Raw genomic sequence first — 14,833 nt, 5'->3', positions numbered from 1 at the left:
GTAGAAGCGGTTGGTTTATAGTTCATTGACAATTGAACATTGTGTTAACTACCTTTTTCTAACTATCGGTGAAATTCTTGACTGAAAATTTCTTGAATTTTCATACAACAAGAACTCACAATGTCTTGAATTTTGGCAATTCGTTTGACTTGGGTTTTCTTCTTCACGACACGATGATACCGGGTGTTAGATTTTTAATTATGTCTTCGACTCGCGCAAAACCGAAAAAAAAAACAAACAGAAATACGTTTTGTTACAATTTCGTGGGCGTTATTCGCAATTTTTTTTTGCGTTCCAAGAAGAAGCGTCAAGCAAACAGGTACATATATATGACAACCAGAATAATAATATATAATCACACAGCATGGCAAAATGTCAATCCGGATGTAAATTGGGAATGGTTCGAGGCGAACGCTTACCTTACACATATAACGTTTTTTTTAGATATAATGCTTACTTAATATACTAAATATATATTAATCAAAGTAATTGACTCTTTTGAAGTACATTCATTAATAAAAAAAAATATTATGTAGATGTGAAGGAAGTGTGTTTTTTGATTTAAATTTTTCCGCTCCTACGCTGGCGGATAAATATTTCGGGGTTAATGTGGAATGTTAATAAAGCAGTAGAAGTAGCGAAGATAAAATAAGTGGTACTGAGTGAAGTAAAAAGTATTTTGGAATCAAATTATAATAAAATAGCGACCCGCCCTCGCTTCGCTTCGGAAACATTAAAACACATATGAAACCAAAAAAAAAAAAAAATTTAAAAAGTAGCCTATGTTCAGGGACAATGTCGGCTTCTAATGGAAAAATAATTTTTCAAATCGGTCCAGTAGTTTCGGAGCCTATTCGAAACAAACAAACAAACAAATCTTTCCTCTTTATAATATTAGTATAGATAGACTTTAAATGGTGTTTTTGTGTCGTACAGGAGCCCATAGACATCTTTTTTTTTTATTGCCCTTGTAGGCAGACGATCATACGGCCCACCTGATGGTGAGTGGTTACCGTCACCCATGGACTTCAGCAATGCCAGGGGCAGAGATAAGCCGCTGCGTACTGCTTAATACTCTCCACAAGCCTCGTTTGAAGAAGATGTCATAGCGCTCGGGAAACACCGTGGAGGGGAACTCATTCCATAGCCGGATGGTACGTGGTAAAAAAAGACCTCTGGAAACGCACTGTGGATGACTGTGGATGAATTCTACTCCGGTGGTGGACGGTGCGATGGTAAAAACGAGATGCCGGTATCATCTCGAACATTTCCTCAGAGCACTCCCTATTGAACATACGGTACAAAATACAGAGAGAACCGAAGTCCTTCCGCAGACCCAGAGGTTCCAAACGATCCGTAAGAATGGGATTATCGACAATCCGAACGGCCCTCCTCTGTATGGAGTCAAATGGAAGAAGTTGGTATTTGGGAGCCCGGCCCAGAGATGGAGATCTACAACATAAATGCGCCACCCACCTTGAGATACAAGTTCTAAGGTCTTAGTATAGTTACAACGGCTGCCCCACCCTTCAAACCGAAACGCATTACTGCTTCACGGCAGAAATAGGGAGGGTGGTGGTACCTACCCGTGCGGACTCACAAGAGGTCCTACCACTAGTAAAAAGCTAGAACACACGTTAGCTCGCAGTAAAAATATGCAGGATGGTGGGTCTAATAAATCTGATTAATTTAATCTAATAATTCTGTAGCGTAAAAAAGTATGGTGGATCTACGCGGCTATACGCGTTACCACCAGTATTTACTGGTGCATTTGCTGTCAACGGTCGCAGCAAATTATTATCAAAGAAAGCTGCTGTCTATTATCTGGTCCCTCAGTTATATTTTATGCTGTGGTGATGCTATTTTAAGCCGACACAATACATATAAAATACTAATAGATCACTGACAGATTAACGCAATAAAAATATGAACAAAAAAATATACACAGAAAATATTACATAATCAAGCGCAATCACATTGCAAATCTATACTAATATTATAAAGAGGAAAGATTTGTTTGTTTGTTTGTATTGAATAGGCTCCGAAACTACCGAACCGATTTGAAAAATTATTTCACTGTTTGGAAGCTACACTATTTCCGAGTGACATAGGCTATATTTTTTGAAAAAAAATTGGGATCCTTACTAAAACTCCAATAATGTAACCCAAGGTGTAAAAAAATTACCTAAAATATTCTTTACATCGCGTGCCCTGTGAAAACTATTGTTGATAGAATAAAAATAAATTATTGTAACTACGACTTTGTAGAACACATTATTATTTACGAAAGTGTCGCGACATCATATGTCTCGCTATTATAGTTATGCCCCAATAAGTGTTCTTTTATTTAAAAAAATAAAACAACGTCAAATATCGTTGAAATTTTTGTTAAAGACCCAAGCGGAGTCGGAGCGGTTCGCTTGTTACGTAATAACTGTATTGTATGAGAGTATCTAAATATTTCTCATTCAGTTCCATCTTAAGCCTGATTTGTGTAAATTCTATTATATAAACGGACAAATTGAAAATCAACTGCGAAACAAATTTGAGTCAACTCGTCCAACATCGTGTCCGTTTCTCATACTTCATAAGCTTTGTTAACAAACAAAATTTATCAATTTATATCGGCTTTAAATAGGATTATGGCGTAACAAGAACAATTTCCGTATAATCAAGCGTGGTACTAGAACAAAAGCCTTTTGTAACTCAGGGATAATCCTTCAGGTATTCAGACGCACCTATTTACCTGAGAGAGGTACGACAGCCGACGAATGTGTGATGATTTGTTGGACACAAGAAACTAAGAATACTTCCATTTTTTTAACTACTGCTACAAAAGGTTCTATGTTATTTATTTACTTTATTTACGTGTACACATCTGTCTTATAACTTTTCGACCGGTCTACATCGATTATTATGTATTAAAATATATATCAAGAGTTTTTGAAATTGCTTAGACGTGAGAACGGGCTAACAGCCCTCCTGTCGGTAAGTGATTACCGGAGCCCATTGACATCGACAAGGCAAATGCCGCCACCTACCTTGAGATATGAGTTCTAAGTATCAGTTCTATAGTACAACGGCTGTCTCACCCTTCAAAACAGAGTGCATTATTGCTTGCTTACATGTGCGGGCTCAGAAGACTCTCAACCTATAGCAGTTATCAAATTATAAGTTTTGGCGGGTTTGATTTCTGTGTTACACGATGTTTTTCCTTCATCGTGGAAGTTATTCGTGAGCTTGTGTTAAGTACGTTATTGCATTGGATAAACTGGTACCGTCCTGCAGGATTCGAATACCGGCACAGTCTCATCGCTTGATACGAAAACACCAAGCGTCTTATAATAATAATAATAATAATGTTTTTATTGCAAGTAACCATGACTCATATAAATTGTTAATAAGACTTAGACCTATGTTAGTAGTTATATTTACATCACAATGAATTACTGTCGTAACATCCCATGGGAGATGGCACCACAGCGACCCATGTATACACAGTCCAGCCTGCTTGCGATCATGCTCAGGATACTGTTGGAGCTGGCCCTCACTCTGCTTACCAGAGATGCACACCTCTTACGCATGGTAGCGTAAAAACAATCTATGGGCGCGTCTGCAAACATCCCTGATGCGCTACAAAAGCGGGGCAGCACCACCAGCACCCTAAACGCGTTATTTATTATATTGAACACGGAGAGCGTTGTACGATCTTTGAGTATATCCAGCCCACAAGCTGCACGTGTAAAAGTTAGTACAGTAGGCCCTAAAGAGGGTGACCTTGACTTTAAGTGAACACCGTGCAAACCTGCGAGCTATCATGTTTGCTCTAACCGACAACGCTCTCCGCTCTCGTTCAATATCTTCATCATCTTGGAGATCAGGGGTCAACACATGGCCGAGATATTTAAATTTATAAACTCTTGTCAATGGCGTTCCGTTGAGTACTACGGGAGGTATTTTATCATGCGTCCCACCCCTGGTCTCAAAGACCATGATCTCCGATATCCTTTAGGCCACGATGATTTCGAAGACTTCTAAGCGAGTCGCTCTCAGCAATAAAGCCTTCATTTAAATGATTGGCTGTGGGGTGTGCACATATTAGAATTAATGCCTAGAATATTCCTTATCATCTTGAAGAAGTCGTAAAAGGCAAGTGAGGGTATTTACCGGATATTGGGCAGCAGCCTTCTTTAGGTATTATACCAGCGTACTGGGATCGCCAACCGGTATTTAACGGTGACATGAACCGCGTAGATACATCCTGCCTATTTCTAATGCGAAATAGTCATGTGTTTCGTTTTTAAGGTTGGGTGAGCTGCCATATACTATAGCTGTGATTTTGACCTTATGTTTCAAGATGACTGCATAGGCATTGTGATGGGCTTCGGTAACTACTTATTACGAAGTGGACTGTCAGGTAACCTGTATACGCAAAAAAAATCTGTCTTTCATGGAGAAATACAACTCAAGATAGACGGTTTTAAATATTTTCTCAAAGACCTAAGAGAATATTGGCCGTGTAGTCCCCACCGTCCCGTGGCGAGGGTCCTCGTAAAGTCTGCCCGCAATATTTTCCAATTATAGACTGCGCCACGTTGCGAAAACGTTCCATTTACTTGCTATTACCACTTCATATAGATGTTCCGTATGTTCTTCAATATCTTTGAATGTATCTGTAGTTCGACGCATTGTTATTTTTATAACTTATTAACTATAAATATCATTTCTAAATTACAATTTGATTGATCTTTAGGATTGTTCCGATTTTTTAGATGATGATTAGGATTATATATGTTTTAGCTGTAAGCATTAGGGTTTTGGGTTCAGTAAAATGTATCCAGTGGTTTCGAATTCATAATTCAAGCACTCAAAGAATTTAAAAGAGAATTTATACCTCCGGTACACAGTTCTGGTAAGTTTCTCTATCTATCTCTAATTCGACAGTTCAGATGGATTGAGGGATCTGAAATCTTTCCGGCGAGACAAAATGCAAGTACACTATGCACGAAAAGCAGTACAATATGCACGTGGAATTAAAATCATAAGGGATTTTTGTAAGTATTAGTAACCTAAAACATACAAGTTTTAAAACTTTTTGGAATGCTTCATTGTAATGAGAAGATAAAATTTAGAGAAAAATGGAAGCCGACATGAAGTGACATATGAAATATTTGAATAAATTTTTGGCGTGAAGATAAAGTATACCGTTACTGGAATTTGAGATTATTTATTTTTGTTTATTTAATTATTTATTACACTTCATGTAAAATTTAAATTGGCGGACTTAATGCCTAAGGCATTCTCTACCAGTCAACCAAAGGTAGTGCAGAGTAAATGGTGGTAGGTGCAATGAAATTTATATTACATTACACATATACACATATATACAGAATGACATATACATACATCCAACACACATAAATACATATAATAGTTTACACAGCATTAAAAGGAATGTTTTAATAAATTGCCTTAACAAATAACTTCATCTTAATAAGATTAGATTTATTTTAATAGCCTGTTGAAACATTAGAAAATTGATATCGTTTGAAACAAAATAGCTCTATTGAACTCTTTATTTATTTGTGTGCTTTTTATTTGCTTTTAGACGTGTAAGACGTGCTTTTAGACGAGAGTTTAGTAAGTTGGGTATATTTTGAACGAAAGCCTATTTTGTTTATCGTTAAGAGTATTACATAACTTTGTAATTGCGTTCTACTTCAATGGTTTCATGCTTTTAGTCAGATTACTTATTTTGTTAACGAGCTTTCCGAAGGTAAGCTTCTATTTCTCCTCAAAAACAACAAATTATCTCCTCAGCATCTCCGCGGTCTAATGTTACTGGGCGAAAGCTATTCAAATATCAGTTGTTCAACATTATTAATGTTTTGTTTTCATGGAACGCACTTGCTTATGTTTTAATACTTATTTATGTTGTTTCGAGTTTGTTCCCAACACACGAGATAAGAACTTAAAGTTGGCTTAGGCGAACGCATGTAGTTAAAAACTTTGGCCGTTTTGAGCGCGTTTAAGGGTATCTTTTTGTGAAACTCCAGTAAATTCTAAAGTTTGATCGAAAAATGTTGTCGAGCTATGATTCAACGAGTCAGGTAGCATTTCGGACATGTAAAGGCGTGGGGGCACAAAAGAATTTCAATTTGCTGCCGTATCGGGCAACCCTTTTCAACTTTACAAAAGTAATTTCCTGACGCGAAATTGATTTGTTGGCTTCGTGGTTTTGTGTTTGGTGTCACAATTGTCGTTTAATTAAAAGCTACGAAAATATGATTTCGAATTTTGTCCGTGGAGAGTACTTTTGTCATTTTTGTTTCAACACTTAGAGAGACGGTTTTGACAATTAATAATGACGCGACTAAAATGCTCCTGAAAATTGTTCTTGTTGATTATATTTTCTTCGAATTTTTTAATTAATGATGGAACATTGATTTGAGCTAAACAGCCAACGGTACTCTAATCACAAAAAAGAAAAGAATAAACTAAGTAAAGAAAATAAACGAAATATCTTATTACAATTATTGTGAGATAAGAATAGATAGAGATGAGAAGAATAATTTTTTAATTACCCAATATAATGTAATCCTTCGAATATTTTAGGATCTTATTAATTATACTTGATGATATATGTACATCTATGGTTGATCTAAGTAATGTAATTAGTTTTAGTATTTATAAGTAATTTAGCCCAATATCTATTCATAGGTATTGAAGTTGAATTCAGTATTGAAAAATTAGAACGTCATTTTTTTTAAATATGTAGGTATGTATGTAAATAACTGTACGGTCTATGTTTTTTTGTTTATTTAACTTGTGGCATATTTTATACCGTCTAGATTAAAAGCTAAAAATATAAATCATGGTAGTTTTTTTTGTGATTTTAAAAGTTCGCGTCCAAATTTCGTGTGAAAACCTAACAGATAATAATAATTAACTCAACGACTTGAAAGCACTTGAGAAAATATTATTTTCATTATTTGAAGTAATGTTTAATTAAAATACTCCTAATCGAGTAATGAAGAAAGGCACCGGGGGAGACTTAGGTAGAAAAATAGGTTTTATATATTTATTTTTATTGCTTAGGTGGGTGGACGAGTTTATTACCTGATGTTAAGTGGTTACTGGAGCCCATAGACATCTACAATATAAATGCGCCACCCACCTTAAACTATAAGTTCTAAGGTCTCAAGTATACAACGGCTGTCTCACCCTTCAAAGCGAAACGCATTACTGCTTCATGGCAGAAATAGGGAGGGCGGTGGCACCTACCTACCCGTGCGGACTCAAAAGAGGTCCTACCACCAGTAAGACACAGTACCACATATTATAGAAAGGCTGATAATAATATTCCCTGGTTTATTTCGGGCAGGATATACTAACCACTGGTTCTCCACTCGTTCTCAATCTACGATAAAATATAATTACGTCGAAAATAGTATAAGGGTAAAATAAATAAAAAAACGTGAAAGTAAGCTGTAAAAGCAGTTTCAATTAAAAACTATGCCAATTTCAATGACAATCTCATTAATGGATATTTTTCTAATCCAATATAACATAGGTTTTTTTTTTATTTATTTACGAAAACAGTCTTAGAACAAATATTTTCACATATTGATATCGAATTCCATTCAGCACAGCACCTCTGGGTATAATTCGATATATTAACATCCCGATGTGGAAACGGGAGTGACGTTAATATGACAAATAATTTCGTACAAAGCCTACCGCGTCGTGGAAACGCGTTGAATATGGTAATCGTCTCCCGTGTGTCTTGCTCGTTTTAAACTTGTCTGTCATGTGCCGCGACGTTCTAAACTCGGGAATGCTTTAGCCCAGTCATTTCACGTCTTTATCAATTCGAATGCATATCATGAATGTAATTTGAAATTGTTCTCGGTCTTTGATTTCGTGAATTCGTTATTTTACATTCTGAATACTGGTGGTAGGATGTGAGTCCGCAAGGGTAGGTACCACCGCCCTGCCAATTTCTGTCGTGAAGCAGTAATGCGTTTCGGGTTGAAGGGTGGGGCAGCCGTTGTAACTATACTGAGATGTTAGAACTTATATCTCAAGGTGGGTGGCGCATTTACACTGTAAATGTCTATGGGCTCCAGTAACCACTTAACACCAGGTGGGCTGTGAGCTCGTCCACCCATCTAAGCAATAAAAAAAAAATTGTGCATATGCGGTGATTTTTTTGTAAATATTCGTTTTCCAAATTCTCATGTTGCTCTAAGTTTTGGGATTTTTTTTATGACCAGCCGCCTGCCTGACGTAAACCCTCCTTGGAAATGCTTTTGTTGACCTTGGACCTAGGTTGTGTTGGCTTTGGTCAGGCTTTTTAAATATAATGTGTCAGAGAAAGTTTGAAAGTGGCACCTGTGACAGAGAAGTTGAGAAGTGCGCGTTTGGACATGTGATAGACAAAACGAAAATGAGTTTGGTAAGAGAGTGTTAATTATGAATGTGGAAGGATATAGAGGAAGAGGTAGACCTTAGAAGAAATGGATGGATTACATGAAAGACGATATGTGTAAGAGGGGAGCTGGCGAAGAAATGGTACATGATAGAGATAGAGGAGTATGGAAGGAGAAAACATGTTGCGCTGACCCCAGGTGACTTAGAGAAGGACAGGATAATCATGATGCGGATTCCAAATTTGTATGAGAGATTGATTTTAACGAACTCTTTCTTTGAATAAAACTGACTAGTGACTAGTGTTCGTCTAGTCAACATTCTACTTCTGGACACCTCAATTTTATGGTTTTTCTTTCTTATCTTCGTAAAAAAACACAACTGATTTAAAAAAAAAAACTGATTTAAATTAATAAATAAATAAATCCTGTTAAAATTAAAATATATAATAAGTAAAAAATAAATTGAAAAATAATCAAATCAACATAAAAAATTGTTTCCAAAACACTTTTATTTTTAACATTGGGTCACTAAGCATTTGTATGTTAAACATGTCTTTGATATTTGTCCACAAAACACTGATTTTGAACAAAGAAATAAAAGGTACTGAACAATTCTCCTCTGTAAATAATATTGGTCCAAGCGTTTACATACCAGACCTTTCACTAATAGTGAATTCCGGCTTCACTTCGTATAAAATATTCAGATATACATACATAAATACAAATATCTTCTTCTTCCAGTGCCTCTTCAATCCTGAAGGTTGGCCGTTAGCTTTCTATATTCGTTTTTATCTGCAGCCAGCCGGAACAGCTGTTCGACGGAGGCAATACCGGTCCACTCCCGGATATTCCGGAGCCATGATTTCTTTCTTCGCCCAGCACGTCTCTTTCCGTCCACTTTGCCCATAATTATCAGCTGGAGCAGCATGTATCGATCGTTCCTGAGCACGTGGCCGAGATACTCTATCTTGCGCTTTTTGATAGCAGGCAGCATTTTCCGGGACACATGAACGCGCTGAAGCACGGTTTCGTTCCTGACCCTCTGCGTCCAACCAATGCGTAACATGCGACGGTAGCACCACATCTCGAATGCCTGTAGGCGTCTTGTAGTGTCCTCTTTCAGGGTCCACGTTTCGCAACCATACATGACGATAGGCCAGATATAGCACATGAGTAGCCTGACTCGGAGCTTTATATTCAGTTGACGACAGCAAAGAACTTTCCTCATTTTATTAAAAGAGGCTCGAGCAGTTTCTATCCGGGTCTTGATTTCTTGATCAGATTCCCATGCTTCGTTTACCCAAGCCCCTAAATACTTGTACTGTCGTACCCGCTCTAGTTGTTTCCCAGCTACAGATACGCTTGAACTCAAATCCGGGTTTCTTGAGACTACCATGAACTTGGTCTTGCTTATGTTTATCGACAACCCGGCTTCTTCGCTGCACTCATTAACCTTATTCACAATTGTTTGCAAATCGGCTTCCGATGCTGCAATAAGGATAGTGTCGTCCGCATAACGCAAGTTGTTAACGACCCTGCCGTTGATTCCTATTCCCACTTCAAGATTTTCAAGAGCTTTTGACATCACAGCCTCTGAGTAGATGTTAAAAAGCAACGGGGATAAGACACACCCCTGCCGGACCCCACGACAGATCTCAACTTGGTCGGTTTCCTCATTTTCGACTCTTATCGTAGCCACCTGCTTCTCGTACAGGTTGCGGATGATTCTGACGTCCTTACCATCTAGACCAATGTCACATAAAAGGCTAAAAAGTTGATGATGTTTAACTCGGTCAAATGCCTTTTCGTAGTCTATGAAGCACAAAAAGACATCAGTTTGCATGTCTCTGCATTTCTGTACGAGAACGTTGAGAGCGAAAAGAGCTTCTCTGGTGCCAACACCAGATCGAAATCCAAATTGGCTATCGCCCAGTTGTTCATCACATTTTGGCCGTATTCTATTCTGTATGATGTTCAAGAATACTTTTAGGACATGGCTCATCAGACTAATCATACGATACTCTCCACATTTTTTGGCATTTTGCTTCTTGGGTATCGTGATGAATGTGGATTTTAGCCAGTCACTAGGAAGATTGCCTGTTTCGTAGATGTTGTTGAAGAACTGTGTGAGAACGTCCAGTTGATCTTCTTCCAGCAACTTTAGTATTTCGATCGGTATATTATCAGGACCCGGTGATTTACCTGTTTTAGCAGCTTTCAAGGCCCGCAAAACCTCAGATCGCAACATAGCTGGACCAGTCCGATCAGTGATCGGTGAAATGTTCCTCGATGAGTCCGCAAACATCTCTGCAACATAGTCACACCACACTCTCTTTTTGCCATCGGTGACAAGAATGAGGTTCCCACCTGCGTCGGTCAGAGTATTCATTGATTTCCGTCTATGACCAACCATTTCCTTGATGTGCTTGTGCGCATTGAAGCTGTCATGTTTACGAAGGAGATCTTCCAAGTGCGCGCACTTATTGCTGTAGTAATCATTCTTGGCTTTCGCAATCTCTTTTCGAATGGTGACATCGATTTGCTTATACATTACTGGATTTGTACCCTTAAATTGCCTCCTGTCTTCCATAAGCTGCAAAATTGAATCTGTCATCCAATCTTGTTTTTTGACCAGTTGTGATGGTTGGAGGTATTGGTGACATATATCTTTTACACTTCGCTTTAGACTAGTCCACGTGTCGAGGTCAGAGGCAGTGGTTTCAGTGCGACGATCGTTGTCCCATTGATTAATAGCGGTGTGGGTCTTCGCTCGTGTGTCGGGCTCAGCAAGCTTCCGTACGTTTGGCCTTCCATCCATTCTCTTTGGCTGCAACTTCTTCAGCTTGCATGCTACGTCTACCACCACTGGGTTATGATCTGACCCAATGTCTGCACCGGGGTAGGTTTGCGCCTTCTTGATACAATTTCTATACCTTCTGTTGATCATAACATAGTCAATTTGGTTTCTGACTACGCGGTCTACTGTGTGCATTGGTGATGTCCATGTGTATAGCCGACGTGGTGGTAGCTTAAAGAAGGTGTTCGCAATTATGAGGTTATTATCCTGGCAAAACTCAATAAGCGTATCACCTCTATCGTTTCTGTTTCCAAGGCCATAAGCACCAGTCACTCCAGGAGTAATGGTCGAACCCACCTTCGCATTCATGTCACCCATAACGATAACTAACTCGTGATTCTTAGTAGATTTTAATAAGGTATCAATAGCCCTATATAAGTCCTCTATCTGGCCCATTGGTTTATCCCCTGTAGGCGCATAAACTTGGACAATGTTGATGTTAAATGGTTTGGCTTCTAATTTAATCAACATGGCCCGGTTTGAGAGGGGAACAAAATTTATGACTGATTTGGAAATTTCCTTTGTGAGAAGAATTCCCACACCATATCTTTCCAATCGTTGGTCTCCTCCTGAATAATACAGGACGTAATCATCCGATATAAAATTTGTGCCTTGGTCTGGCCATTTGGTATCACTTATGCCAAGAATGTCGACATGCAACCGTTTAATTTCTTTTATAACATTGGGGAGCTTTCCATCTTGTTTTAAACTTCTCACGTTCCAAGTTCCTATTCTAAGAGTTTTCCACCCGGAGATTCTTAGCACCCCTGTCCCATTTAAGGGACGCCGGGTACTCGGGGCCGTGGCTATATTTGACTTTTCCATGAAGCTAACTACTAGGGAATTTAGTGCAGTGGTTTCCCGTTGCCTTCTGCACCAGACCTTTTTGAGATTATTTAGATCTCAAGGCTGCTGAGGCCTCTTCCAACCAGTTTCCTGATCAGGAGTATGGGTATACCGCCATTGCTCGGTCGCCAGAGCCTCGTTCGTTGTCTAGCAGGGAGCACCACGCCATCCCAGGGGTTGGCGCCGCTAGTTATTCTGAGAAGAACGACCAGCGCGGGCAGGTGAGGTTGACACTAAGGCCGGATAGATGTTATGCTCCGTTCTCCCCTTACTCCCCTATACTACTACTACCCCTATACTACTATATAAATACAAATATACAGACATAAATATACAAATTCAGATATAGAGATATAAATATAAAATACACCCTTTTATTGAAACAACTCGCTATCGTAAAGCATTACCGAAATTTTCATTGAACAACACCGTTCAAAAGCAAACTTCCACAGCAATAGGATAACCAAACAAAGAAATGAGACTGCAAATATATGCGGTTTTTTTTTGTATATTAGAAGATTAGATTTACGCATAACCAAATCTACCCACATTTCTAACGTATCCAGCGCGGCTTATGGCTGTTGTTACGGAGATAAATCGACCGAAATTCTCTTGGTTGTTGCACGCTTATCACATTTGTTTCGTGCGGTCCTGAGGGCTCGCTGTAGATCAGTCCCATGACATCCCTCGCCCGTTTGTGGGTTTGTTGCAAAGTATTCGAATATGAAACAACAATGTGGATGTTCCTTAAATCTGACAAAAAAATTCGCTTACTCACAAATTGACTAGCGGAGTCGGACTCGTAAAGGAAAAGCTTTTTTGTTTGCAGGTAAAATGACAACTATCGATTTGGATCGAATTTGGGTTCAGTTTTCCCCCTGAGAGGAATAGAAGACTGTAGCGAAACAAACGTGTTATATTATATGTATTTATTGTAACTTAGTGGGACTACACATTTTTGCCTTATGTTTCGTTGTTTTAGTTCGATATTTGCAAATAATTTATAAAATAATTTAAGCACAATGCTTATGTGTATAGTAAATTCATTTGATAGCGGCATTAGACATAAATGATGTTGAGAAATGATTAAGATATAAAAACCTAATTTTTCTTTCGTTTACTAGCTATTTCAAGTATTGAACAATAAAATTAGTATCAAGGTAACAATTAAAGAAAAAAAAACACAGGACATGTGTTGTACCGCTGTTTTATATATTCACAGTGACTGGATATGGGTCATTGATTCGGGTAATAGCAATTTTTTTTCAACGACTGCGTTGTTGAAGAGCGAATTCTCGCAGGCCGTAAGTAAAGACTAGATCAAGTTAGCGTGATATTATCTTTGATGATTCTGACTCGCGCGTGAACCGCTTAAAGAACTAAGGAGACAAATCGCTTTTTCAAGCATTACAGTCCGATGAAGATATTATGCGTTACTGGTGGTAGGACCTCTTGTGAGTCCGCACGGTTAGGTACCACCACCCTACCTATTTCTGCCGTGAAGCAGTAATGCGTTTCGGTTTGAAGGTTGGGGCAGCCGTTGTGATTATACTTCAGACTTTAGAACTTATACCTCAAGGTGGGTGGCGCATTTACGTTGTAGATGTCTATGGGCTCCAGTAACCACTTAACACCAGGTGGGCTGTGAGCTCGTCCCTCCATCTAAGCAATAAAAAAATTATATAATAAGCAATAAAAAAAATCAGCATTTCAGTTCTTTATTCTTCTTGTAGTCCAGATTCGCTTTGGTTACAACTCGCATGGTGACGTAATTCTAAGCTTGACGTTCATGTGTTGTGTAACTTTCATCTGAAAGTTTAGTTTGTATCTTAATACCTTTCGAATAGAATGTTATTTTTATTGATTACCGTTTCTGTAATACTCGTCCTTATGCATTAGACAACAAAATCAAAATTCTTTATAGAATGTTTCGTTTGATCTTCACATTACGATTATTGGTTTCTCATTCGAGGCGTGCAAGTTATGTTATACTGTTATTATCAACGGCTATTGTTAAATAACACTGCCCTTCGTGTTCTATATCGGTGCCTAATGACATTTTAATGGTAGTTGTAACCTTATGAGTTAATATATATTGTATTGACGTGCGCTATGTTAGAAAGAATTGATCGGTTTGTTTCCATGAATGTTTTATTTTTGTTAATTAATGTTTATATTTCATAAACTATGTGTTCTTTTCTTTGAACGTTCCTGGAATACTTACTTTGATTTTTACGAAGTGGTATTTGCTATGTTGCTATTTTTGTTGATTTTAAAATTCTTATTCACATTAATGGCATTTGTAAGATGTCTTGTGAGACGGTACCACCACCCTGTCTATTTCTGCCGTGAAGCAGTGATGCGTTTCAGTTCGAAGGTTGAGGCAGCCGTTGTGCTGAAAAAACTGAGATCTTAGAATTCATATCTCAAAGTGGGCAGTGTCATTTACGTTCTAGATGTCTATGGGCTTCTCTAACCACTTAAAATCAGCAACATGACCTCGTCCACCCATCTAAGTAATAAAAATAAACTATTACTATCATAGATAAAATAATTTGGATCATTTTTTTTTTAATTTCATGTTTCTGTTCCAAGTTCCGAATCGTATCGGATTCTAGAATAATAGAGGAACATTTCAGCATCCAAAGACTAGTAAGTGAACGTTTGCGAGCTATGTTCAATAGCTCAATGCAGTAAA

The 14,833-nt window shown here is 38.1% G+C and overlaps 1 protein-coding gene across 1 annotated transcript; it reads right to left on the bottom strand.

The window, feature by feature from the left end:
* Positions 1 to 9,165: 9,165 nt before the first annotated feature.
* On the bottom strand, positions 9,166 to 12,406 carry LOC149499868 (uncharacterized). Its single transcript, XM_089738354.1, has one exon. The coding sequence runs from the start codon at positions 12,112 to 12,114 to the stop codon at positions 9,181 to 9,183; it is 2,934 nt and encodes a 977-aa protein (XP_089594480.1). The 5' UTR covers positions 12,115 to 12,406; the 3' UTR covers positions 9,166 to 9,180.
* Positions 12,407 to 14,833: the final 2,427 nt, after the last annotated feature.

This window comes from Bombyx mandarina, chromosome 25 (genome assembly GCF_030267445.1).
Source record: "Bombyx mandarina strain Sakado chromosome 25, ASM3026744v2".
In the NCBI taxonomy this organism is placed as follows: domain Eukaryota; kingdom Metazoa; phylum Arthropoda; class Insecta; order Lepidoptera; family Bombycidae; genus Bombyx; species Bombyx mandarina.
The sequence above is the reverse complement of the archived record's forward strand: the minus strand, read 5'-3'. Positions and strand labels throughout refer to the sequence as shown.